General features: G+C 52.3%; 6 protein-coding genes across 6 annotated transcripts; 4 read left to right on the forward strand and 2 right to left on the reverse strand.

Annotated features, from left to right (window-relative positions):
* Positions 1-1,549: 1,549 nt before the first annotated feature.
* LOC128277889 (E3 ubiquitin-protein ligase RNF25) lies at positions 1,550-5,166 on the forward strand. The gene is made up of 4 exons (XM_053016492.1): positions 1,550-1,557; positions 1,734-1,802; positions 1,938-2,637; positions 2,719-5,166. Exons 1-4 carry the CDS (start codon positions 1,550-1,552, stop codon positions 3,226-3,228), a joined length of 1,287 nt encoding a protein of 428 aa, XP_052872452.1. The 3' UTR covers positions 3,229-5,166.
* Positions 5,167-5,924: 758 nt separating this feature from the next.
* On the forward strand, positions 5,925-16,991 carry LOC128278378 (switch-associated protein 70-like). Its single transcript, XM_053017103.1, has 5 exons — positions 5,925-6,058; positions 14,111-14,529; positions 15,262-15,453; positions 15,525-16,784; positions 16,854-16,991. Exons 2-5 carry the CDS (start codon positions 14,431-14,433, stop codon positions 16,977-16,979), a joined length of 1,677 nt encoding a protein of 558 aa, XP_052873063.1. The 5' UTR covers positions 5,925-6,058; positions 14,111-14,430; the 3' UTR covers positions 16,980-16,991.
* A 101-nt stretch (positions 16,992-17,092) lies between these two features.
* On the reverse strand, positions 17,093-20,179 carry LOC128268706 (dynein regulatory complex subunit 2). The gene is made up of 4 exons (XM_053005899.1): positions 20,039-20,179; positions 19,716-19,968; positions 19,438-19,661; positions 17,093-18,091 (listed from the first exon to the last, which is right to left on the reverse strand). The coding sequence occupies exons 1-4, from the start codon at positions 20,177-20,179 to the stop codon at positions 17,093-17,095; spliced, it is 1,617 nt and encodes a 538-aa protein (XP_052861859.1).
* Positions 20,180-20,421: 242 nt separating this feature from the next.
* LOC128277408 (uncharacterized) lies at positions 20,422-21,450 on the forward strand. Its single transcript, XM_053015862.1, has one exon. The coding sequence runs from the start codon at positions 20,422-20,424 to the stop codon at positions 21,448-21,450; it is 1,029 nt and encodes a 342-aa protein (XP_052871822.1).
* Positions 21,451-21,646: 196 nt separating this feature from the next.
* On the forward strand, positions 21,647-23,139 carry LOC128268435 (dynein regulatory complex protein 10-like). Its single transcript, XM_053005526.1, has 5 exons — positions 21,647-22,003; positions 22,060-22,158; positions 22,229-22,521; positions 22,582-22,890; positions 22,956-23,139. Exons 1-5 carry the CDS (start codon positions 21,647-21,649, stop codon positions 23,137-23,139), a joined length of 1,242 nt encoding a protein of 413 aa, XP_052861486.1.
* Positions 23,140-23,175: 36 nt separating this feature from the next.
* On the reverse strand, positions 23,176-24,479 carry LOC128278205 (uncharacterized). The gene is made up of 2 exons (XM_053016880.1): positions 24,218-24,479; positions 23,176-24,155 (listed from the first exon to the last, which is right to left on the reverse strand). The coding sequence occupies exons 1-2, from the start codon at positions 24,394-24,396 to the stop codon at positions 23,267-23,269; spliced, it is 1,068 nt and encodes a 355-aa protein (XP_052872840.1). The 5' UTR covers positions 24,397-24,479; the 3' UTR covers positions 23,176-23,266.
* Between the last annotated feature and the right edge of the window lie 1,643 nt (positions 24,480-26,122).

Genomic DNA, 26,122 nt, shown 5'->3' on the forward strand with positions numbered 1-26,122 from the left:
TGGGGTTGTAGCAATTCTTACTGGTAGTCGCTTTGGGTGGTGGTAAGGCTTGTTTTGTGATGTGTATAGCTCGTGGAATGCAGTCTCGCAATATTGAGCTATCACTCCAATGTCGACGAAGAGAAATTTATATTTTGCGTCTACTATAGCGAACAATACAACGGAAAATACAAGGGATTCCCCTTGTAGCAGTGGTAAGCCGGTCCGCTATTGCTGGGGCATATTACTTTAACATGCTTCCCGTCAATACTGCCAATGCTCCCCATAGGTTGTAGAAGTCCGCTGCTGTAGTTTCTCATGTGTGTCGGCGTAGCAACAGGTTGCAGAACGTTCCATATCTGTTCACGAACTTGGCGCACTATACCAGTTACTGTAGATACCCCCATCCGAAACAAAAAAGCAATCGTTTGAAAAGAATATCGCCAAGTATCTACAATAAAAACCAGAGGAACAGGTACATTAATACTTTTTAAATTTTTCACAGCGTCATCATCAGCGATCATCGAACTCGCTACCTCTACAACGCCATCATCAGCAACATCCTCGAATGCCATCGAATCATTTGAACCCGCCAACACCGATTCATCAAGACGTTCTGAAGCGCCGACCCATCCCGTAGACCAGCTTATGGAATATCTTCAACAATGTAAACAGCAGGATGCTGTGGATTTGATGTTTTCCAGTTTTGCTGAGTCCACCAAAAAGCTTAAGCCAGCGAACCAACGAAAAATTACGTTCGCAATACAGCAGGCAATAATTGGCCTAGAAATCGAGGAAGCTCAGGAAAACCAACAGGAATAAAATAGCAACAACTTATCTTCCGATTACATGTGACCCATATGTTTAAAAAACATACGAGGTTTGCTCAAAAAGTATCGCGACTTTTCAATTTCCGCGGGCTGCATCATCGATTTTTGTGTAGAATTTTATTTCTTTTTTTAAAAAGGATATCTTTCAATAGTGAAATATTTCAAGACGAACGATACTGTAGTCCAGCTACGTTTTGGTCAGCCCTGCCCGCGTGGTTGCTCAAATTTTGACGCGTTGCAGTTCGGCCGTCAAATCTCGTTGTGTTTTCGTTCGCTGCTTCTCAGCCGATTCTCTCCCTCGTTTTGGCCGCGGTTTAAGGCCGAGCCGAGGTCCTGCCCCACGCACACACTTCTTCGTCATCACGCCAAAACTTCGTCGCTCCCAAGCAAGGATACCCACCAGGCAGGACGAACCGCGCGTGGGAACGTGGAGTCGTGCGGCGAGCGACGGAAGAGTGAAAAATTGATTTTTCTGCTCTCAGGGTTTTGCTCTCCCGGCGGCGGGGGCTCGTTTTGGTGCTGTTGTTCGGCGACATCGGTTCGCTCTGCGATCCTTGCACTTTTAGTTCGCGCAAGTGTGTGTCTGTTCGTGTGTGTATACGGAGTGCAGTTTCCGAGGACATTTTCCGCCTGTTGTGCAAACGACGGTCGCGAAACGAGCCCCGTAAAGTGTCCCCGTTTTTCGGCACCGATAATAAAACGCAACAAAGTCGGACACGGAAAGAAATCGAGTAGGAACCATGGATGCGTAAGTACGGGTCATTTTGCGTGTGTCGTGTCGGGCCACCCTAACCCTGGTTTGCCATGCGGGTTGCTGTATGGATCGTTTTCCAAAGCCAAGGGCCGCAACAACGACACAAAGCGGCACCATCATAGGTGGCGAGTCCAGATTTTTTTCCTTACGCAAAGTTTTGCTTTTCGCAGACTACTGGATGAAGTTGAGTCACTGGAGGCGATTCTGATGGATGACGTTCAGATTACGAGAAACTCTAGGTAAGGACCGGGGGAGTGCGGATCCCAATGGAATTTATATCGATTCGTGTCGTGACGCTCCCCGAGCCCTTGGAATCGGAGGTCGTTGTTGCACAACAGTGAATCAATGTCTTTTTCGCTTGCATTTTCCCACAGCGGATTTCCGGAGTTGATAGAAACGACCGTCTTCCCGACGGTCGGCGAAGAACTGAACTCCCAATACGTGTGCATCACACTGCAGGTGATGCCGGTACCGGGCTATCCGGAGGTGCGGCCCCCGAACATTAAGCTAAAGAACCCGCGTGGGCTGGATGATGGGATCTTCGGTCTGATCGATGCGGCAGTGAAGGACAAGCTGAGCGAATCGCTCGGCCAACCGGTGGTGTTCGATTTGATCGATATCATCCGCGAGCAGCTGACCGAGAGCAACTTACCCAGCGGCCAGTGCGTGATCTGTTTGTACGGGTTTCTCGAGGGAGACCAGTTCACGAAGACGGTATGTTACCACTATCTGCATAGTCACTGTTTGGCCTGCCACATCAACGCGTCACGGCGCAACTACGAGGAGGAGCGCGAAAAACTGCCGATCTGGAAGCGCAAGGAAGCGAAACCGTTCCAGGCGCAGTGTCCGGTCTGTCGGGAACCGATAGACGTGGAGGTGGAACCGCTAGCCGGTTGTCGGCCGCCGGTCGAGCGTGAAAATGCACCCAAGTTCCGGCTGACGGATGAGTTAAAGTCGCTGCAGGCACAAATGACCCGACTGTTTATGCACCAAAAAAATCGCGGAGGTATCATCGATCTGGACGCGGAAGAGGGCAACGTGATCGCAATCGAAACGGAACCACCAAACGGGGAGGTGAGTTACGGTGGCCGATTTGAAGTCATGGTATTTTGGACGATCTTCTGATTCGTTATGTGATGTCTTCCACTTCGCCAGGTGTCGAAGAATACAAACGAATTGTCCTCTGTGGCCGCTGTTTCGGTGGAAACGCTTCGCAACAGCAGCGCTTCATCGCAGCAAGCACAGGGAAAAGGAAAGCAGCCGCCCGCTTCCAAGGGATCTGGCTCAAAAGGTGCCAAAGGTGGTGGCAATCGCCATTCTTCGGTCGCTGTCGCTCTGAGCACCAACCCGGCGCTGGCGAATGGGACCGAAGAAGAATCCGGTTCCGGTTGCAGCGATCCGGCCTGTACGGGCTCACCGGTTGAGCATCATCGCGGTGGGCATCGCAATCGCCGCCATAACAACCACCATCACAACCACAGGCACGCTCGACACGGCAATCACTACCATCACCACCACCATCACCATCACGGTGGACGAGGAGCGAACGGTGGTGCCGTCGCTGGTGGTGGGTCGACCGGTGGCGGAGCATCCACGTCATCGGGGGCCACTGGTGGCTCGGCAGCGAAGAACTTAACCACTCCCTGTACCTCCGATGCCAGGTGACAAATCGAGTTGCTTCAACGGCATGAGCTGCAACTGCATCGCCACTGTTTCGCCGCAAACCATCTGCGATCGCAGCAAGCGCAGCCCCAACCGCATCCGGATGATGGATCCCTGAGACCGCTGCTGTTGATATAACATTTAATCCACTGCAAACGTAAGCCGCTTCTTCTCGTCCTCGGTGTCCGTGATGTAGATGCTACGAATAATGCTACAATAATCGTTACCCATACCGCTAAGATGATGCCCACCATTATTAGCAAAACAGACGCTGGTTGGGTTAGTTTTCCCAACCGATCGAGGATCACGCTAAGCTCTCTGGACGATCAGTCGTCGGCGGTCATTCGAAGGCAGCCGAATGACTTCAATGCCAAGGATGGTGCGGAACCATTCGAATTTCGATTAACTTCCATCGGGCAAGAGGAAAACGGTGTGGTTCAAAGAACAGCGATACCGAGTGAGGATACGTATCAATGCTACGGTCAGGTGCAGAAGGAACCACAAACTGCTTCATCGGTAGCAGCGCGAAAAAAGGAGGTCGCTTCTTTAGTTTGCATACTTTCGTTCTTGCACTGGCTGATCTTCCCCAGTGGTATTCGAGGGTACGATCGGTTTATCGCTTCAGTTCCACTTGGCACCGTTGCGTTGGCTTCAGGCTGTAGTTAGTCGTCCCGGTAGTCTGGCCCGGGCTTCGATTAAGCAAGGATAACAATGCTGTGAGTGAGAGATTTTAATTTATTTACCGGTTGCTCCTCCCTGCTCGGGGGTTTATCCCAATGATCGTTAGATTTAGTATGAGCGATAGGTAGAGCTTATGAAGAGGGTATATTTTGCGCTGTGCGAAAAACGTCGCCTAGTGGAAGGTTTTCTCGGTTATTACTCTAGTGGTAGATTAAGTTATCTTAAGTTCGAACGAGACGTACAAAGTCGTAAGGGTGTGCACGATGATTGGATGTATTGCGTCTGCGTGGTTGCGTGGTTTGTGAGTAGATTGTTTTTTTAATTTAAAAGCTGGCATAAAACACTCCATTAATGTCTGCCAGACACCAACCGCTGCGTTCAGTTGGCTTTACTTGCGCTGCGAAGAGTATTGAAGGGAATAATATTGGGCGCAAAGGAGCCAGAAATGGTCCGCAGATGCGCCACTGCCCCGTGCAATAGAGGTGTTTTGCAGTAGTTTTCTTATTTTTCTACATTCACCTATCGAATCTCTGTACATTTTTACCAAACAGTCGATGTATGTTGTCCATAACACATCAATGAACGCGTATCGTGGGTGCCAAACAGAAAGACCCGAAACAAACATTCAGAAAACGTTTCTAGTTGTATAGCAAACTCGTCTCCACTCGTTGGGTCACAGAACGTGGGCCAACCTATCCATCCTCCCTGACTCCCTGAATGTTGCCATGCTGGAAAGCTGCTCGGAAGCTCAGAGTGCGGTGTGTCCTCGGTGCGTGTGGATCCCATCGTTCGCTTGTGGATTTCAGTACAGTTCGAGCGCAGACCAGAATGTAGCTAATCGTAGGTCATTTTGAGTGGCGACAAACGAAGATCAGATCTACCGCAAAGGAAAATATTAAACCTTCTCCACTACGAGTACGCCCATTCCTACTTTCCCTATGGACCGTCTATTGACCCGAAAACGAGTTGTCGTAATAGCCAAGATAGAGTTACACAAAACAAAAGTTGTCATAATTAATAGCCGCAAAACGGATCGGATTGGACGTGAATGTATATCAGTATCAGCAACTGAAATAGAACTACAAAAATAATAAAAACCTACACACACTTTAACATTTCACTAGCGGGGAACTCACCTAGCAAAACTCGGTAGCAAACACAGACATTTTCATAACTCAGTGTAATACCGAAACAAAAGAGCCAAACATTGGAGCTGCAATGCAAAGTTACTCTAATTGTTCCGTACAGTAAATACATAGAAAACGATAATACATTTGGGTATGTATGTTACATCAATTCACTGTCCTGTCCTATCAATCTCTGTCCAAAACAGGCCAACCCGTTCATCCCGTGTGCTGCTCGAAAGAAAGAAAGAAGACTGCCAGACGGAACTCCTTTTCCGAATCGCTCAAACGAACGATATTATCACCTTTTAATGATCGTTATTTTATTACTTCGTGTCACTATCGTTTTTGGAACGAGATATCAACTCCATTCTAAAACGACGATGAGGTACCGTGCCGAATATTTGGAATTCCACGCCCCTTCGCAGCACGTGCGAGCGGTCGGACCAGTTTTTCACCGCCTCTTAGAACCACTTACCTCAAACAGTTGCTTTCCCTTCTGCGACCCACCATAAGGACTGCGTGTCTTAGGCGCCTGTTCGTGAACCCTGTCCTAACCCCAACCATCCGCACCCCTTATCTTTGGTCTCGGGTTTCGGCCATCGAACCGACCGATTTCCACCGGAAAGCCAGACCCAAAGTGCAGTGGTGCACCCGCCGCGTGCACCGGTTTTCAAGAATGTTGGCGCATGACGCATCGGCACACGGGACGATCCTTCCCGTGCCGAGTGCGTGCGTGCGTCCGATCGGATGATTCATAGAACGGGTTCAGGTTCGCGGGTTCGCCTCTTTCGTAACGACAGAGTGGCAGAGTGGTGGCAGAGCCGAGCCGAGCTTTCGGCCCGAAGCGGCCGCACAGTCTTTCGCCGTACACGATCGCCGACGGTTGTGTGGATCGCGCAGTGTCTGTGTTGAGGAGATTGTTTTGCTTGCACCGTTTATTCTGGGTCATTTTACGTGCTGAGTAATTGTTTTTTATCGTGTTCTTTGTGGGGGGTTACGCGATCGCATCGTAAGATGCACAGAAGGTGATTTTTTTTAAGTTTGTGTCAAGTGTGCGATCATGGATATCATGGCGTTTCAAGGTTCGTGATCGCGATGAACCGTAATCGGCGCTCTGTTCCGGGTTTCGGGCCTTTTTGGCGGACGTTTTGGTTTATGATTTCTAAAAACGGTGCATGATTTGTTGTCAATGTGGAACTCTTTCGAACGCGAACCCGCCAACCACCGACAAGTAGTGATGTTTATCTTATCAATCGTTTTGTAAGGTGCCTGTGTGTGTGCGTGGCCCTACATTCACACGCGCCGCCCTGTGTGTGTGTGTGCCGGATGTAAGATAAATTTCAATTTAATCATTACACTCTTCACAGCCAGGCGGGACATAGACAATTGCGTCTTTCGTGGGGAAACTATCGCTGCGGACCACAACGGAAGGGGTGCCGGATGGTTGATGGTTACGGCTGCGGTTCATCAGTTGACGGCGTAACACACCGTGTAACTTTGTGTAGTTTTTCACTCCGCTGCTGGATTGTTTTGCCCACCCGAATGGCGCCGGCGCTCGGTGAGAACCTTTCTTCCAAGTTCCAAACCCACGGCGCCGCGGCGTACAAAGCAAATCCCAAAGCTCGATGTTCTTCGCCCACGCCGGCCGGCCAGACGGCGACGTGCGTACATAAATTGCGCCGTTTTCTGGCGAATTTGAATGAAATTAAGATAAGACCGAAATTGCACACGGTCGTGTGGGACTTGTCGTTGGCATGGCGGTCGCCGGAATGCCAAAAAGGCCCGCTGCTTATCGAGTGACGCAAATGCACATGCACCGGACACCGGCGCCACCAACGCCGACTCCCCACGCTTCGACGTGATTTTCTAAACGAAAACCCTCTATCAAATGGATCGAACGATCGGAAGTAAACAGATCATTTGAAACCATTTTCTTAGCATATTGATTGAATTGATTGGGGCCCAGAATTCTCAGTCTGGCTCCCGGTCCTGGACTGGACACTGAATGAGTCACTTGCTGTTGTTGGTGTCTAAGAGAGGACCGCATCATGGATAAACAATAAACAGCCGCCGCCGCCGGGGCTGGGGCTTAAGGCGAAAGCATTTGTTGGTCGAACGATAAGAGACCCCGAGTGCCGAGCTCGTCACATTCTAGCTGGATGAGTCTACTGCGGCCGTCGCCCAGTGGATGATGGAACTATGGTCCCGACGGTTCATGGCTGACCACGTGTGTTGTTGGATAAAAGGGCACCGGAACGACGCCGTGGACGCTGTCGCGGGTCGGGGGCCCTCAAGGATGAATTTTCGCATTTCGCACCTCTCGGCAAAATCGAACCAAAACGAAAAGGAACTGAACTGAGCTGCACCGACGACAGCTGCAGCGCTGCGTTGCAGCGTTGCGTGCATGTCATTCCGTGGCCGTGGAGGTCGCCGACGATCGACGACGTCGATAGTCTTCCTGAAGGCGACGGGCCGCGAGTCGTGTCTCGCGATCGCTCGAAACTCTACAATGTACGTATGTAAACTGGGTGGACAAGAAAAAAGGGTTAACAAAAAGTTAAGGCACAGGTACCGCAGCGCGCGCACGGCGTGGACCGTGGCTTCCTTGACCGATCGTGCGCGTGTCCAGCTATTCTAAGGTCTCAGGTCGAAATAAACGTCGCCGCGTCGCTTATGCTGCCGACGGCACATAAACAAAGTGTCGCCCGACGCGACCGACGTGACAAGGCAAACAGGAACACGCGACGGTGATCGTGAACGATCACAACAATCCCCTACAAGAAAATCCCCAGCTAACGGTGTTGTGTGGCAAGCAATAGATCCAAACCGCCAACCACCACTTTTTATGGCCCAATAGCCATAGCGTCTTCGGGAAGCGCTCGTCCGATCCACAGATCGTTTAATTAATTAATCATCGAGTGGCGAGCGGCACGATTGCGGTTATGACCCAGGCCCGCGGTAATCGAGTTCTCCGCTCCAAGAAATCTGTCGGCCAGTCCGTTGGCGTTCCTTCGAAGGTCGCCCGTAAGATGTCACAATGGCGGATTGCATTGTTCGTAGCGAAACAAAGTAAATGCCATTAAAATATGATTAAATGCGCCCTTCCTTTGCGTTAAATGGCCAACCCAGGAGCCCCAGGCTTGAGCGGGCTCGAGAATGCGCCGTAATTAGATTGGAGTATTCGCTTCGTCCTTGCCGGCAGCGATTAAACACGGATTCAAACACGCTGCCCGCCCGGTCAATTAAACCGCGAAATCTGACCAACAGTGACCATGCGTGCATTCCAGCGCCACTCATTAAGCTTCCTCTCTCGGTCTCATTAGTTCTGGAAATGGATCGCCGTGTTTCTGCAAGCCGATAAAGACTCCCCCCCCCGCGGTTCAGGAGGTTAGGTTGAAGGGAAAGTTAGTCTGAACTGTGAATGGTCCACCGAGGGGGAACTGGGTGGAACTTGAAACAGAAATATAGACACTAACCGTGTAGGAAGCGCAGCGCAGCTCAATGAGTTCATTCATCCAGCCGCGCGGGAGAATCGTGACCGTCCGTGACCGGCCGAAACGAACCGAGCGACGGAGACAAGCCACTCGCCGGAAGGTGAACGACGTCGTCGGCGGCGCTATCTTTCCCCCTAGGCGGATGGAATGTTTCACCTCCAAAAGCTCGATCGATCGTGGCCGTGTTCGATCCGATCGTGCGCTGTCACAACAGCGTGTCACAACACACGCACTCGCAGTGGATGATCCCCCCCCTTTTTGATCCTCGCGCGCACGTGAGTCATGCGCTGGAAAGAGAGAGCGACGGAGAACGGTATGTTTGGCGAGTTTTTTGGGTTCCTATTGGTCACGCTCTGCTTTCCGTTTCGCGCCGAAGGTCACCGTGTGATCACCCTGGTTGACTTCAAATTCGCCTCGCCTCAGCCAGTACGCTTTGGCAAGGATCATAGTGGCCACCAGTAATCAAACACATCATTCAACGTGTCAGAGTGCTAGGCAGCCATTAAACAAAACTCGCTCCTAGAGGTCAACTGGTGATCGCGCGTTGTTGCGATCAAACGCCCAGCGCGGAGCGCGCCATTAGCGGCCGGGTCGGACAGGTCGGTCAGGCCTAATTTGGAACATGGGTTTATGATTTGCGGAACAAGAAACGTCAGCCAGCCGTCCGTTATGGCGCGTAATTCACCGACTCCGACTCCGGAGTTGATGATCGCCGCGCGTCAAATAATTATTCAATTATCAGGTGTTTGACTGGTGCCCGGGTACCAGGCTCGGCACTGGCTGATTGACACCGCTAATGCTGCTGCTGCGTCCGGGTGATAATTGTCGTGCCTAATTTCTGGCCGCCACTTCGGAACGGCGCGTAATCGATGTTGATGGTCGATAACAGCCTGGCAGTGGGTTGGTTAGTAAGTTTTGCGGTTCGATAAGAAAACCACTCCCTGAGTCTCCCTGAATTCCCTCCCCGAAGTTAGAAGGGCCCTAATAAAAATGGAAGGGCTACAAAGTACGTTTCCACAGCTGTTTTGACTTTATTATTTGATGAAAAATGCTTTCCAAGCATTAATTTTCTTAGGTGTGGAAACAGATGGAAGTCGCAAAAAACTGACACCGTTTTGACCGATTTCTGGACTTGTTTCGGAGCCGAAGAAACCCGGTTCACAGCATTCTTTGATTCAGGATCATGGTGATAGACCCAAGCTCATAGTGATGAATCGACGCACAAAATCCACTTTATCGATTTGAAAAAGCTCTAAATGTTGCCGAGAAAGTTGCGTTTTGGCTCCACTGCTTTCTAAAAAACCCAATACTTGAGTCAAAATGAATGCCTAAGGCTTCTACTAAATCTCTTTCAGTCACTTTCCCAATACAATATCCTGTACGATGGACGATGGAATATCCTGTACGATGGACGATTTCAGATGTTGCTACCGTTTTTGGACGTCCTTCACGTCAATACTGCGACACGTCCATATTAAATGGCTTGTAAACAAAGAATAAAGTGACATATTGAAATAAACTTCACTTACGTTCATATGAAGAGTGTACCAACATAACAAAAAAAAAAAAACAATTAGGTTAGCAGCAGCGAACTTTGTTATTGAAGCTCAAAACTTATTGAGCAGCCCTCGTATGTGCGTGGCGCAGTGTTGATCGTGCCCTTTTAAGTTTTGTAATCAACATCTCGACACAACGCACTTCATCTTGATCGCGTTTTGCCGTGTAGTCCTGTAGCCGCCAAACGGTGACGGCCAATTGGTGCGAAGGTTCAAGGTATCATCTGACGCCTGGCGTCTGGAACTCCAGCGGTGCGGAAACTTATTGCTGTCATAAGATGGCTGTACAAAATTGGGATGCCATAAAACAAAACATTACCCCTCCCCCCCGATGGCCGGTGCACGTCCATTGCACTTGAGGGCACTCCCGCGCACCAAGAGCTATGCAGATGCAGCCGAGCGGTTCCTTTTTTGTGGCGGAATCGAGTCGCAGCTGTCACCTGGCCTGTACTGCTCCGGCGGCGGCCGGCCGACCGTCAGCTTGTCGGATCGCTTACGAATGCTAAGATCAAGGTGTCCCGCGGGGGTCCCCGTGTCTCGTGGCGTCGCGCGAACGGCGCCAGAGCGTGGCTTATGCTGAGAGCACGATCAGTTCGTGATCGAGCAATTTTTCGCTGTCACTTGCTTAATGGACGCGGGACGCAGGTTGGAATTCATAATGATCGCCAGCGCCAGTACTCGGGACCGACGCCGCTGCTGCCGCCCGCGGCTCAGTTAAGTGCGGGTGTTTGGGCATATTTGGGCATAAAACCCGTTTCACCCCACCGACCGATGACGAGACCGGCTCCACGACGACGATGGCGACGACGACGACGGTCAAGGCTAGGAAGACGGAAGATCGGTTTGTTTACATTTGCGAGCTGGCGGGCAATCACGACGGACCACGCGCGCACGTCGATCACCGCAAAAACGGAGGCCAACCTTGGACCTACCGGCCGGCCAAAGTCGTGGCCGAGGACAACCCTACAGCTCGACGAGGGATGCCCTAGCACAGGGTGTCCATTTTTGGGCAACGCGGTGCCTCCGCTCGTGCTCTCCGTTTCCGGGGGTTCTCGGCCGATACGCGGCCGTTGGCAGCATCGACTCAGTCCGGCCCCGCAAAGCACGCAAATGATCCGAACGCCCACTCGCGTGGAGCGTCAATCGGCGAGTGAGCTCCCTTCGGTTCGCAGGGGCCCCCGAGGGCCCCAGGTGGTGCCCTATCTCGGGAATCGGGATCGTTTTATAATAACGACTCGTTTATGGGCCGCGCGACGACTAATCGACGACGACAAGGAAGTCGCCACGCGCCACGAGAGACCGATTTGAATACTCGTCGCAGTCGGTGGAACCCTTTGGCCCCCACCGGGCGTAACTTCCAGATCTTCAAACGGCATCGAGCCGCCTGGGCCGGGCACGGCATTTGGTTTATGGTTGTCCACCGGCCGGATCTGAAGTGCTCGGGCGATTTATCGTCCATTGGACCGGGCCGGGTTTTCCGTTGTTTACAATATTTCGCTCCGGCGCCAGCGACCGAGTGGAGCCAGGATGATAAAGAAATGTCCATATTTGGCGAGTCCGGTCGCCTCGGCTCGGTGTGCAGATATTTTATTAGTCACGAGTGCCTCCCGAGTCAAGTACAGTCCAAGATCGGTGGCTCGGTATTTAGAACCCCCCACGAGATGATGCCACGAGATTGGGCTTTTGAAGGCCACCAAGTGCGGCCCCAAGAACCTCTAACGGCTACGGCATGTTAATCGGCTTTGAGATGGGATCCTTTTAAAATCCAACGATTTTACTGCCTGTTGGAATGGCCAGCTCGTCAACTTATGAAGATATCGACGTCGGCAAAGTGTTTTGGCGTCGGAATGAAATGTAAACCCCTGGTACGGGACGCTGCTCGGATACGAATGTCTTTATTTTCCCGCTTGTTTCAGGGTGCTTAGTATCATCGAGACGATCTTTATGTCCACCGCCGTCGTTTTCGTCAGAAATGTCTGCGATCTCGAAAGTATTAAATTTCGGTGATCGGCAAAGAACAGAATATTGAGTCTTCCCATTTAACATCATCACCCGATCGGATGGCGCCAGTGGCGATGTAGTTTGTGGTGCAAAAATAAAATCCAGCTCATTATACAAAATACCCCAAAAAGGAGCCAGCCAGAGCAGTCCTTGAAACTGACCTGAAACGGTGTATTTCTGCGCGTGTAAACAAGCTATCAGCTTCCAGGAAATACCGTTCCGATCGACAGATTTAGAATCGACGCCACGGATCGAATCGAATTATCTGCCGTTACAAAAAGGCTCATCCGCGCCGGGATCGGTTGATGGCCGAAAAATCGGAGCGCCCCGTAAATGGTGTGCCCCGGTTCGAAGAGGTCCTGGAGGTGGTGGCCCGAAACGTGTTTCGTAACCAACGGACTCCTTTTCGGTAGAACCGACCTCCCGCAGAAGCCGTGTTTGGTCACCTGTGGTAGTCGTGCCGGTTCCAACGATGGGGTGGGGTTGGTGAAATTGACCATCGAAATGGATCGATCGATCGACACCACTTCAAGAGCGTCCCGGGCTAATCCCACGCTGCTTTCTTTTATTGTGGCCGATTAAGCCAAAGTTATGGGGCGATGATGAGAAAACGGTAAATTATCGAGCCACTAACCAACATTTTTGTCACATCTTAATGGCCGGCCAATCACGTAAACGAGCCCCAAAAATATAAAAATATAGTGTTTTGGCCAATAAACACATTCTGTCGAACGGAGTCCGCGGTGGTCCATGTTCACGCACAACACCGGCGATAACTTGCTGTGCCATGTCGCCAGTCCAGGGGGGGGGGGGGGGGGCCCGTTGGGCGGCCCGGTCTCAACGAAAGTCGTCTTGACCAAAATCTTCTCATAATCTCGCGTTGCGTACACGATCGCGCACGGCGGCTGTGATTGCGTCGCGCCGGTTTAGCAGAGATTGTGGTCAGCACCTTTTTGGGGGGTCGCGGTGGGCGGACAGCGGTCGAGCATAGTCCCCGGGGGTTGGTGCGAATTTGTGTGGTGCGTGTGGTGTTTAGCAATTAAAAGTGACGCTCACCCGGGCCAAGCCGGGGACACTTTGGCGCGATCGGACCGGGACCACCGCCATCCCCTAATATGGTTGCGACCGGTGGTTTGTGAAACTCCCGGCCCGGGCCGGGGGTTAGGTGTAACGAGTCAAGCATAAAGTCAGTGCGCGTGGTAATGTTCCCGTAACGATCTGCTCCAGGTTAGCTTAGACAGCTCAATATATGGAAGAAGTGGACAAACAGGAACACACGTTACGTGCCTTATGCTAATTAAGCGCTGCGTTGGCCGGTGATTCATCGAAAGCTTTTCGGACTGTCTTAGAGTTTATAGAATTATGAAACAAATTTAGAATCTTAAGATGCCATTTCAGGCGCGTTCGAAGCTGTCAGAACAGCTTCGTGGCCTACTGGAACGTTTCATGTCCCGTCCCGATTAGATCTTCGCAATGGCGTACGATTTGTCCAATGGCTTAATAAAACGCAATGTGCGTGCCTACGCCTCCAACACCACGCCGTAATGTAAAACTAACAAATTCACATGGTCCATTACTGCCATCACTTCGAACACATTGCTTTCGATTCAAGTTAAGATAAGACGTTTGATAGCGAAGGGCCCACCAGTCGCTGTCATACTCTGCCCTGCAATAGAGACTAACAATCAACGCCTACTGCCAGACCAGCCAGATATTGCCACAATCGCCGAGTACGGCGTGCGTGCCAGGGGTTTGAATTGTTCGCAGATCGCTCATCAGTGGCGGTTGTGACATCATTCACATCAGCGCCACCGTCGTCGTGGGAAAATCATAGGCTTTGCAGCTCTTCGCATGCTGGGGGGATGCGCAATCCGATTAATGCAGTTGCTCATAACTCACACCGTCGACGGCCGCCCCTAATTTCATCGCCAACGATCATCGAACAGCTCGTTACATAATAAATCGTTGTTCTCGAACCCCTCACTTATGCGATGCCATTTTTCCGTTGCGTATCTATCTTCTGCAGCCCATCGGCAGGTGCTTGGGAGTAAGTCGCGTAATTCGTCGCGGGCTGTGAAATTCTAATCGCGCGTGTAAGAAACTGCGGAATCGGTGACTGCGGCTAGCTATTGCCCTCACAGTTCGGGGTTAGTGTTGGCGCTGAGCTCGCCGGAAAATGAGCTCGCTCCCCGGGTCCCGTTGATCCTTACGTGGGCTGCTGGGCTGCACAGAGTGGCAGGAGCTCGGGGTTGTTGAACAAGAAGAGTGTGTTTAGTGCAGAGTGAACTAAAAGAACTCGAACCGTGAAGCACAGTGAACGAACGAACTACCGTGGCCGAACTGAAAATGGCCACCTTGTTGAAGAACGTTACCAACAGCATTTGGCATGCGTTCAACGCGCTGCAGCAGGATCGCGATGGGTTCGTCAGCAAATCGAAGCTGAAGGTAAGAAGTGTTGAGCGTCTTTATTAAACGTTGCTAGTTCAATGTTTGCTAATTACAGTTCACTTATTTTACATTTAATTTAGAAGGTTGTTGAAAGTTTGAATGTTGCAAGAACTTAAGTAGAAACTTGTTCGTTTTAGTTTTCACGCTATGCATTTAATGTTGTAAAGCTATAGAAATTGATTAACTCTTATCAGGTTCATTTAGAACCATTTTTTCTAATTTTTTCTGGGCATTTGCCTACGTATTTACTGGTAACCCTGGTTGGAATATTCACATTTTCTATCAATTTCAAAAGTAACACACCTTCTTAAGAGTTTGTTTTACCAAATTTAATGGTCCCATTTGCACCTAAACATAATATATGGTCACTCCGCTCATCGGTGGCTCATAAAAGTTGACCCGAGCCACCGAGGAGCCGCCCATTAGGTGCTAAGCACTTCCTTATTGCGTACGGTGCTTAGCTCTAGCATCTAGAACCACCGATTTTAGCTCACCGTTCCGAGCGGTTGAGTCTCCCGTGGGCATTTGGATTAGCTTCTTGAGCTTAACGTTTACACTCTATTAAGTTTTGAAACCCATAAATTCGTGTCCCTGTTACCGCCTTCCGCGGTTTGGGTTAATAAACGAGTACGCGACGGAAACGGATCGTGGGCCGACGACGATCGGCTGTAAATTTACAAGAAAAAAACCTACCCTAACCCTTCTGCACCCCGCCTCGCTTCTTGACAGGTCTTGACGGCCAACGTGGCCACGCTGCTGGACCTGTACGGTGTCGAGCGTGGGTTGGACCACTTCCGGTCGACGGCGACGCTCAACTTCGAGCACTACCGGTACTACCTGGCGCAGGAAGTGTTCGCCGGCGGCCTATCGAACGACCTGCCGCTGGCGGCGTTGCGAAATTATGAAACGAAAATCGATGAGGTAACCACCTAGAGGCCCGGAGGCACGGGCACCTTATTTTCGAACTAATGTTTCCCATTCCTCGCCCCTAGGTATGCTGGCTGGTCTGCCGCCGGAATTATGTGACCAACGACGAGTGCTACACGGAGGAAGCGATCTACCGGCTGTTCCGTATCTTTTGCCTTGTCGCCGACCTGTCGGTAGACTCGGCCGATCCGGACAACTACACGGTGAAGATCCACCCGCTCGAAGCGCTGATCATCGTGAAGCATTTGCTGAACGCACTCGGGTTCAACTACGAGGGCGACGGGCGGTATGACCATCTGCGCCGATCGACCTGTGAGGCGTTCGAGTTCGGGGAGCTGCTCGAGTTGCTGCGATTCAAGCAGCACGACAAGGTGAACGATTACCGCGAGTCGATCTGCGAGGCGATCGGCGACATGTACCAGACGCTGATCGAGGACGTCATCAAGAAGGGTTGCCTGTACCGGCGTGGCTACGTGTTGCCCACGTTCCGGGAGTACTTCTTCGTGCTGCGTCCGTGCGAACTGTCGTACTATAAGCATCCGGCGGACCGGGATGTCTGCGGGACGATCGTGCTCGATTCGCGCTTCATGGTGAAACCGAGTCAGCCGAGCAGCTCGGGCCGGCACGAGCGAGTCCAGCGCTTTACGCTGGTGTCCGGCGACCGGACGTACGAGTTGGGCACGCTCGATCACAAGACGCGCCTCCAGTGGATTGCCGCCCTGCAGCTGGCGATCACATACTCGACCGGGCGGGACGGGTTCCAACGGGACACGGTCAATCGACGCCGGCAGGCACGTGAACTGGAGCAACGGCGCCGGCTGGAGGAAGAACTGGTGCGCAGTCAGCACCTGCGTCGGCTCGAGGAAACGCACGTGCAGCTGGAGCGCGAGAAGCAGGCGCGGCTGGCGGCGGAATCGCAGGCCCGTCAGTACGAGGCGGTCGCGCGGGAGGATTCGCGCCGCGTCGCCGAGCTGGAGGACGTGAAGCTGTGCCTGGAGAAGATGCTGGAGGACGAGACGCAGGCGAAGCGGGACGAGGAGATTGTCCGCGCGCTGCAGGCCCGCGTGCTGGCGGAGGAGTGGGAGAAGCGCGAGGAGCTGGAGCAGCTGCAGGCGGAACAGAAGAGTCTGCTGGAGCAGGAGCGCCAGAAGCGGATGGAGTTCGAGGGCCGCCAGCAGCAGAACGAGGCGAAGCTGCACGAGGCGCAGGCGATGCTGCGCCAGCTCGAGGAGGAACGGAAGCGGCTCGATCGGGAGCTGAAGCTGGCGCGTCAGAAGATTCAGCTGTCCGAGGACAACAAGGGCATCGTGGAGGCGAAACTGCAGGTCCGTCCGCAGGCGTCGTCACCGAGTCCGGGAGATCCGCCACTAAACCTCTCCTTGGCCTCGTTTCAGGCCATGTCCCCAAGCTATCGCGGTGGCAGCGCGGGCGAGTTCATCATCCGCCGGACGCAATCCTTCGTGGCAGCCGATCGGCCAGTGCTCGTGGCGGGCACCAGGGCATCCAGCAGGTTCAGCTAGCCCCCGGGCCGTGTCGCCGTGTTTTTTGTACATTACGCCTAAGGACTAACCATTCCGACTAGAGTAACACGATGAGATGAATAAATTAAACTCCGTACCAACTAAAATGTGCGTTAGGCCATCGGGTTCTGGACCGCCAATGAGTAGATGTCGGAAGACTTGGCCCGCACCCTGAGCAGACGATCGTTGCGGATCGCATTGCTCAGGTTGGCCTCGACGCAGGTAACCGGCCGCCGGCGTTGGCCGTTCGGCCGGAAGCGCACGGCTTTCTGGTGGCCACCGGCCTCGGTGTCGCCCTGCATCATCTTCTCGATCGTCATCGAAGCCGGACGGCGCGTTAGCAGATCACCCTCGTACGACTCGACCGGCCCACCGCTGTTCACGTTCACCGCGATCAGGTAGTCCTTGAGGTGCGCCTTTAGCTGCTCGTTGCGCTCGGCCAGCTGCTGCTTCTCCTCCCGCAGACACGCCACATCGATGCGGGCCTTGTTGAAGCGCATCCAGAAGTTTTCGAACAGTTCGGCCGTACCGAACACTTCCTGCTTGAACACTTCCATCGTACCGAGCGCTCCGTCCCCCGGGTCTACAGGCTCTATTGCTGACCGGTGCGACGAGTCACCGACAAACGGTAGTAGGTCTTCCGATTCGGTTTCGTACTTCTTGCAGAACGTCGCGATCTGCAGGATGGACTTTACCTTCTTCAGCATCGCCTGTAGGTGTTTGATGGCCGCATTGCTCGCCACGGCCAGCGTCTTTAGCTGCTCCTGATCGAGCCGGCAGCCCAGTTCCATCTCCTGCTTGAGGTTCTGCACCCGCAGCTGAAGCTCGGCCTTGCTGCGCGCCATCTGCTTCATGTTGAACTCGTGCTCCTCCTTGAGGGTGGCCAGCTTGACGCGCAGGTCGGCGATCTGATCGCTTAGCCGGGCCACCTCGGCGTAGTGGTCCTGAATGTTTTTCGTATCGGTCGAGTCCTGATCGCGCAGCGTGTTGTACTCGTTCCGGTACTCCTCCGTGTTCCGGAGGTACAGGTTCAGCACGCGCTGAAACTCCTTCCACAGGCGCTCCATTTCGCGCTCGCGCTCTTTGGTGATCATTTCCAGCTTCAGTATCATCTGCCGGCCGCGACCAGAGAGAAAGAATGAAGGTCAACGTGAGTCGAGGGCAAGCGGTGTTTGAGGGACAAGTCAGGCCCGTTAACCGGTGGGTCCAATTTACTTGTCCCCATCATGTCCCCCAGTGGGCGCTCCATTGTTGTCAACCGTTTTGACAGCTGTGCGGGGCGACTGTACCACCTGTGGCCACAGCACCAGCATTTGAACGGTATAAAAAGACCAACCGAACCAGCGAGTGGGGCAGTGAGTTCGATTCCAAGTTCCAACAATGTACACGGCGTCATTCTAGTCGAGTCGAGAGCGATGAAGCGGTGTCGGGGAGTACTGCTACTGGCGCTGCTCCTGGTGATCATCCAGAATGGCGCAGAGGCGCTACGGTGCCGTACGAATGACGGCCCCAGTAGTGAAGAGGTGAAAAAGATCATCCGGATGTGTCTGAACAAGATAACGAATCCACAGTCGGAGACCAACCGTAGTAGCGACGAGTACCCGGACTATGACTCCTCGTACGCGGACTCGAGCGAGGAACGGCGCGACCGACAGGAAGAGATGTCTTACTCCAAACATGATGGGAGAAGGCACTACGAGAGCGATCGTGGCGGAAGTAATGGAAGACGGACCGGGGGATCGCCGGACCAGTACAACCGGCAACAATCGGCGGACAGCCGGGATAACCGTGGCCGCGGTGATGGCGATCGGATGAGGCAGGATCGTCGCAATGGACGTGATCGGTATGGGCAGGAAGAGCAACAGATGTGGCGCGACTACGCAGGACGAACGCACAGCCGAAGAAGGCGTCAGTACCCAGCGATGGGTGGCAGCGAGTGGCCGTACCGTGAAAGGGTCACGGGGCCGATGCCGAGGGCCGACGGTGGAGGGAATGGGTCACGTAACGGGTCGGGGTCTCTCGAGCGGGACCGCGCCTGTTTGATGCAGTGTTTCTTCGAGCAGCTGCGGGCTACGGGCGCCAACGGGCTGCCCGAGAAGCACAAGGTGCTGCACGTCATCACGAAGGACATCCGTGAGCGGGAGTTGCGTGAGTTCTACGTCGACTCGATACAGGAGTGCTTCCACATGCTCGGTCTGGATAGCCAGCTGCGGGATAAGTGCGACTACTCGATGCGCCTCGTGACGTGCTTGACCGATCGGTTCCAGTCGAACTGTAGCGACTGGGACATGGAAGCGTCGGCCATATTTTAGGTATGTGCGTTTTTTTTGGTCAGGGTTAGCGTATAGACTTCAGCACGGTTTGGGCGCTGCTATCCATCTCAAGGGGACCCGAACGGCAATCTAATAAAATGCATTCCGCCTCAATGCGGCCAAATGTCAAATGCGCCGATACTCACCGAGTTCTTCAACTCGTCCTTCTTCAGCATATGCTCCTCGTCGTTGCGCAGCCGATCGGTGCGCGCCTTCTCGGCCAGTCCGTAGAAAACACACTCCAGGTCCTTCTGGAGGCCAAATTTCTTGCCCTTGTACAAATCCATCTCACGCTCATAGTTTTCGATAATCTCTCGCTTGTCGAGCTCGTACAGCTGCGCCAGAAAGTTGACCCGATCGTTGTGGATCCCTAAATCCGGAGGATCATTAGTAGGGCCTTGAGAACCGAGCCGGTCGCGCTTACTTATGATTTTCTCTACGCGCTCCATGTGCGCGTGCAGCATCGTCGAGTAGAGGTCCTCCGATTCGTCCAGATCGCACAGTAACCGCTTGATGACCGCGTTCTTGTTCTCGATGCACTCGGTACACATCTTCTCGACCGCCTCCACCTCATCCTTCAGCTCCTTGCACTTGATGTTGCGCAGTATCGTGCGCCACTCTTGGTTGATTTTCGCCAGATTGAGCCGCGCGAAGGCATCCTCCTTTTTCAGTTTGTTCTTTCCGGAAGTGTGAAGCAATCAGCGGTAAGTAATAAAGTAGCAGTAACGTGGCCCAAATCCGAACTACCTTCATAAAGGTGGCAATGAGCTGCTGCTTGCGGCGGCGTGCCTCTTCCTCCATGTCTGCCCGATGCTGTAAGTAGCGTGCCCGCTCCTCCTCAGACATTTTCGCCAACTTGTTCTTGTTTCCTCCTTTTTTCTTGCCCATCTTGAATTCGGTTGGCCACTAGCCACTCTTGCCACTGATCAATATTAACAATCCGACTTAAACGATAGCGTTTCGATTCTGGATCCTTCAGCACGAGGTGTTCCTGTTGGACTAACGCAAAGCGGGCGTGGTGTTTTACTGCGATAAACAAAGTCGTCGCCGGTCCGGTTGTTGCCTGGTAACCATTCACGCAGCGCAGTCATAGGCTTCACTTGCTGCTTCAAGCCGAAATTGTTCACAGAATGTGCTCGAAATCGACCCTCGATGCGTTGCTGGAGTCGAAAGATGGCGAAATCGGTGAAGTAGACTTCGTTCTTCAGAAACGTCGTGTTGACGAGGCGTTCGAAGAACTTTTGGGCGATTTGGAAACATTCGAAAGACTTGAGGCGCACCTACAGGAACAGAAGCAGCCAGAACTGTGGAATCTGTTACTCGAACCCATAACAAGTCGTCAAAATTATGAGAGTTTTCAGCAGACCTTGTGGAAGCTGGCCAAATCGGTTTCCCAGCAGCTTCCGGTAGGGCCGTCGAGCTTGCTGCACTGTATTATTGGCAAGGTACGGGCCATCGGCGAGAAGTCACTGCTACGCCCCGAGAGCCCACCGGTACGGATAAAGCACCGCTCCGAGCAAGAATCCCTGCACTGGGTGCGGCTAATAGCGCGCCAGGAAGCGGAAATAGATTCACTGGTGCGAAAGATTGCCGAAGGCGAGCAAAAGTTTGCCGAACGGCGCCAGCAACGGCGTGAGCTTAGGGTGCGAAGCGATCGTGAGATGGACGATCAGTTGAACGCCTCACAAGCGGACCTGGTGGAGTTACGTGTGGCCGGTGATGGCCAGATACAAGCGTTGGAGCGGCAACTGGGCGCTGAACCGGACTACAGCACCATGCCCGAATATCTGGCCAGCTTGGAGCAGGCGGACCAGAAGCGGAAACGGATCGCGAAGCTCATGGTGCAGCTGCAGCTGTGGATCAAAAAGTACGACAAGTTCATCGGCGAACCGATGAAGTCGTTGGAAGAGTTGGAAGATCGCGTGGCTGGTCTGGAGGGCTGGAAAGCGACGGTCCTAGAGCCCCGGACGGACCAGTTGCGGGAATTGCAGCATCAAATCGAGAACCTTGAAGCGATCGCTTTGGAGGAGAAGATTGAGCAGATGCGGAAGCTGCACGCAGTGCGGGTCCTTCAACGTGCATGGAAACATACGTTGGATAAGAAGCGGACCAAAAAGAGCAAGAAAGGGACGAAAAAGAGCAGACAGAAGAAGAAGTAGAAGGGGTTTGGCTTCGAGGTGTTTGTAATAAATGATATCCTTCTTAAAGTAAGGGCTTCATTTGGAACGCTTCTTCTGCGCATGGTTCGTTGCCACTGGGAACTATAGTTAGCGCGTTCATGTTTACTTCGGGGGTGCAGGGCAAGCTTCTTGAGCCCTCCGGAACCGTCTATTCGCAAAAATAACGACCTGAGCGATGGGCGATAGTTTCGAAGCGGTTTGTGCCGACGATTCGGAGGAGGATGTGGCCGCAGTCCGGGCTATGGTTGAGCGAATAACGTCGGAGATAATGGCCCACGGTGAGGAGGAGCACGATTCCTACGATCCAGAGAGCCTCCAGAAGGTGGAGTTCCACGTGCAGATAGGGCGCGTCGGTACGATTCTGGGCGAGATGACCCAAACGCTTGAGGTGCTGTTTTGTCTGCCGGTCATCTGCCGGAACGACGCGCTGATGGACGAATGTTTCACGGGCGATGATAAGAATGTGATCAAGTTCCTGAGTCACTACATTGCCTCGAGCAGTGGGTCCGCTGTGTCGAAGGAGGACATTGACGTAAGTGGCTAGTTGACAGTCGCTGGGTTCGCTGTTTAACCCGTTTTCCCTTGCAGATGGAACACCTGAAAATTCCGTCCGGGCAGTTGATTGAGCTGGCTACGCTTTTGTCCAGGAAGGAACTGCACGCGGCAACCGTTGGCCATGTGAAGCAGGTATGCGGCGCCTTGCATTCCAATATTTTTGCGGCGGTGCGGCTCATCAGAGACGTTTGTCTGTTTTCAGTTACCGGGAATTTATAGGCGCTTCCTGTCCAACATTCGCGAGTTTCGCAAGTTTACGATCAACAAGATGAAGTTGACGGCGCAGAAGGACCTGGCCAAGGAGAAGATCCTGCATCGCCTCTGGACGCGTAACGAGCGCAACAAGAAGGAGATCCGTAAGATCGAGGACATTCTGGTGTTGAAGAAGGAGAAGCTGGAGGAGTCGGTGCAGGAGAAGTATGCCGTCATAGAACGGTGCCGCCGAGAGCTTGCCGAGCTGGCCGTTCAGAGCCGGGATCAGATCCTGCAATATATGTGAGCTGCTCGTACGAAAGAACGCAGCGTGTTAGTGAACAAGATCTTTCTTTTGTCTAGGGATGACTCGGATCGGCAGATGTATCACTACTTCGAGAGGAGCGACCAACGGTACGAGAGCTTGCTGGAGGATCTGACCACCACTACGAAAACGTATCAGCAGCGACTCCAAGAGGACCTGTGCGTCGAGAAGGCGAACCGGTTGAAGAAGATGAAACTAACGCAACAACTACAATCGTGGCTCCACAAGTACGACAAGGATGCCGGCGAGCGTACCCAGGAGCTAAAGCAGTTGGTTGCTACGTTGAACACGCGCCAGCAGGAGTACGATCACTGGAAGGGCACCATATTCGACCCGCAGGAGAAAAAGTACGTAGCACCGACTAGGGTTTGCCGACTGGAAGCCGATCTGACTTCGGGAATCTCTTTGGCAGATACTTTGACGCAATGGAGGAGAAGCGTCAGATCGAGATCCGCGAGCAAGAGGAACGGATCGAGGCGTTCATGATGAACCGGGCGGCCAAGGTGCTGCAGCGTGCGTGGCGCTCGGTGGCGGAACGGAAGCGCAAGATGCGTGGCAAAGGGCGCGGTCGTAAGGGCAAGGGCAAACGGAAGTAACGCGTGGAACGCTCCTTTCTAGCAATGAACTTAAGCTTCAAACAAGACTAATATTTATTTCCATTTTTACACCCCGCGTTGTCTTCGCTTCCATCACAGTACGTAAGCCACCGAAAAAGAGTTCAATCTATCGACGGAACAGCTTCAAGCTGTCTTCACACTTGAAAACACACAGCCGCAAAAAGCTTAACCCGAGCAGCAGCGACTGGCCGAGAAATTCGCGTTCCGCCCGATCGTTTTCCTCGTAGACGATGCGCAGCCCGGGCGGGATGTCCACTCGCGATTGGATCTCCGCAAGGCACTCCTCGTTGGGGCCCAGCTGTCGATCCATCAGCGACCGAACCACGTCCTCCGCCGAGACGCGTTCGTTGCCGACAAAGATGCCAAAGAGGCGCGCCGAGAGGTACTGCTTGAGGAAAAACACGTTGCCACCGACGGTGTCGCCGGATTCTTCGGGCTGCTGAGCGAACGCCGGTGGCCGATTGGCCAGCATCAGCATCAGCATACCGATCAGCTGCGATCGCTGCACGTTGATGTTGGTTTGGGCGGCTGAACCCATGGCGGATGCCTGGGCCACCGGTGGGTTCTCCACGACGTAAACGTCCGCTTCGGGCACTAGCTGGCAGATGTCCGTCACGCTTCGGATCAGCTCGCTTAGATGAAGCTTGCGATCGGCAATGCTGTAGCTATTCCACCCGACCAGGGCCGTTGATTCGTCCTTGCGCACCTTAAACCGGGCCCAGGTGACGTAGTCGAGCCCGACGTACAGTGACACGCAGCTGGTCAAGCGGGCAGCGAGCGGTGCCGTGAGCAGCGGAGTCGTAAATTTGACCTCCTTCACCTTAGGCGCTACCACCACGTCCTGTTTGGGACCGTGCACGATGGAGTCGTAAAACTTGCGCAACACCGTCACCCCGAAGCCGTCCAGTTCGAGGACCTGCTCGAGCGACATGAAGGTGCCGAACTTTTTGCGCCATCCTTCGATCTTCTTCAGCCGGTACTTCGATATGTTGTATCTGGTTTGGGGTATCGGTACGATGTAACGGGATACGCTATAAGCTGGTGTGTGGCCACTTACTTGTACAGCTCCTCCACGTCCTGTTCGTTGAGGGTGTTGAGAATCTTTTTCGTTTCATCCTCCGAGTACGTGCAGGGGAATCCGAGCTTGGTCGTGCTTTCGACGTTGATGGAACGCACTGGCAAGGTGTACCACCGGACTGTGGCCGGAATTCGTCGACCGATAGCCTGTCCGATCATACTACCGGCCAGGAGGATAGCAAACTGTTGCCCGCAAAGTGGGAACGCCGGTTTTCGATTATCACATCGGAGCGCGGCCGAGGAAAAGTGTGTTTGTTATGATTCCTAACTGACAGCATGTGCTGTCAAGTTGTGCAGGTTGACAGCTGTGAGTTTTAGTTCGTTGCATTGCCACGGCAAACGCTGCAATTCATGAAAGCTTACGCGAAAAACCCACAGAGGGCGCTGATTGTGTGGAGTTTATTCGATTTTTCTTCTCACATTTAAACATGCGCACCGTTTAGAGAAACAACTGTAATTTATAGGTTGTTCAACACGTCACTATTTTGCACTTTTCTGGCTCGCATTGAACGGATTCTACAGTATTTATCACATTAATATGTGGAACGTGAAAACAGAGAACATTTTCGCCACCCTGCAGAAGTAAAACTTGACTACCTGATGACCTCCGAATGGCAAATCCTGCTTTGATGAGCTTTTCAGCTCAACAACTACAACTCGGGTGGCAAAAATAATGTTTGATGACTATTCTACCCACCCGAAGTCCTCGGTGAAAGAACGGGGTCGGTGATGACTTTCCAACTTTATCGTGCACCCTTTGAATCCCTGCTTTGCACCTTTCGGGGCTAATAAGTTTGTAGAGCGGAAGCAGTTTTTGAGTTGGTCATGGCAGTTCTTCCGTCACAACCGTGAGGTCCCGTTCGTTGAGAGCTGTTTTACGTGTTTCCATCGGCGGGTAAGCTTGCAGGATAGAGAAACAGGTCGGTCAGCTTTCGAACACACGGTATCCTGTTTCTTTTTACAAATGTAGCAACCGGGTAAAGGAATTGGGACTTCTTTCTGCTGGCTCTGGAGAGGTGTTAGTGGTCGAGCTTGTGGCCAGACATTGTTGGCTTTGCGGTTGAGGGTTTGCTTCTTCCGCTGATGATTAAGATACAATTTTTCTCAAAGTTTTTGTTCTCCGGCATGAGTATGTGAATAGAGCCATCGAACAAAATTTTTATTTTGCAAACGATGTCATGAGTTGCCAGTTGTAATGTGGCAGTTTTGATCCGTCATTACTGGCCGTTTGGAAAAAAATTGATATTTTTACATCCAAATAGAACGAATTGCGTCCTGAAATGCTTTAATATAACAATAAATCCATTATTCGTTCTACACGCTTTTTTAATGCGACCCATAGTTTATCACCAAACGCATCGTGTGGACGATTGGACGGAAAATCCAATAAAAAACTAAATAACAAAATCTAAAAATGAAAATGTTTATAAACTGTTTTCAGACATCTTCAAGCTCATTCTTCGGGAGCTTCTTCCATCGCCTGTAAATGGTTTGGCGATTCATTTAGCTTCCCACTCAGGGCAGTTCCTTCACGAGCATTGTCTTTCGTGGCGTGATTCACCGCAATGGATCTTCGAGACGGTCGTAAAAGACCATAATTAAAGTGCAGTTTCGCCGCCAGATATCGGTTATGGTGCGATTCGATAAAAGCTTTAGCAAAATTATCAGTAATAAAACACCAGCTCAAGCCACTGAAGTTCGTGTCTGAAAGAAGGTCGTCGTTGTTTTATTAAATGAGCAAATTTATCTCACGCGAACACTAACGTTGTGATCAAAATCAGAATATTTATTAAAATGCTGTAACTAGAAGGGAAAAAAACACGAAAGCCAAATGCTTCCAGAACCGAGATTGGAAGCTTGAACTCTTAATGATGACCGTTTCGTG

The sequence above is a fragment of the Anopheles cruzii genome, chromosome 2 (genome assembly GCF_943734635.1).
Source record: "Anopheles cruzii chromosome 2, idAnoCruzAS_RS32_06, whole genome shotgun sequence".
NCBI lineage: Eukaryota > Metazoa > Arthropoda > Insecta > Diptera > Culicidae > Anopheles > Anopheles cruzii.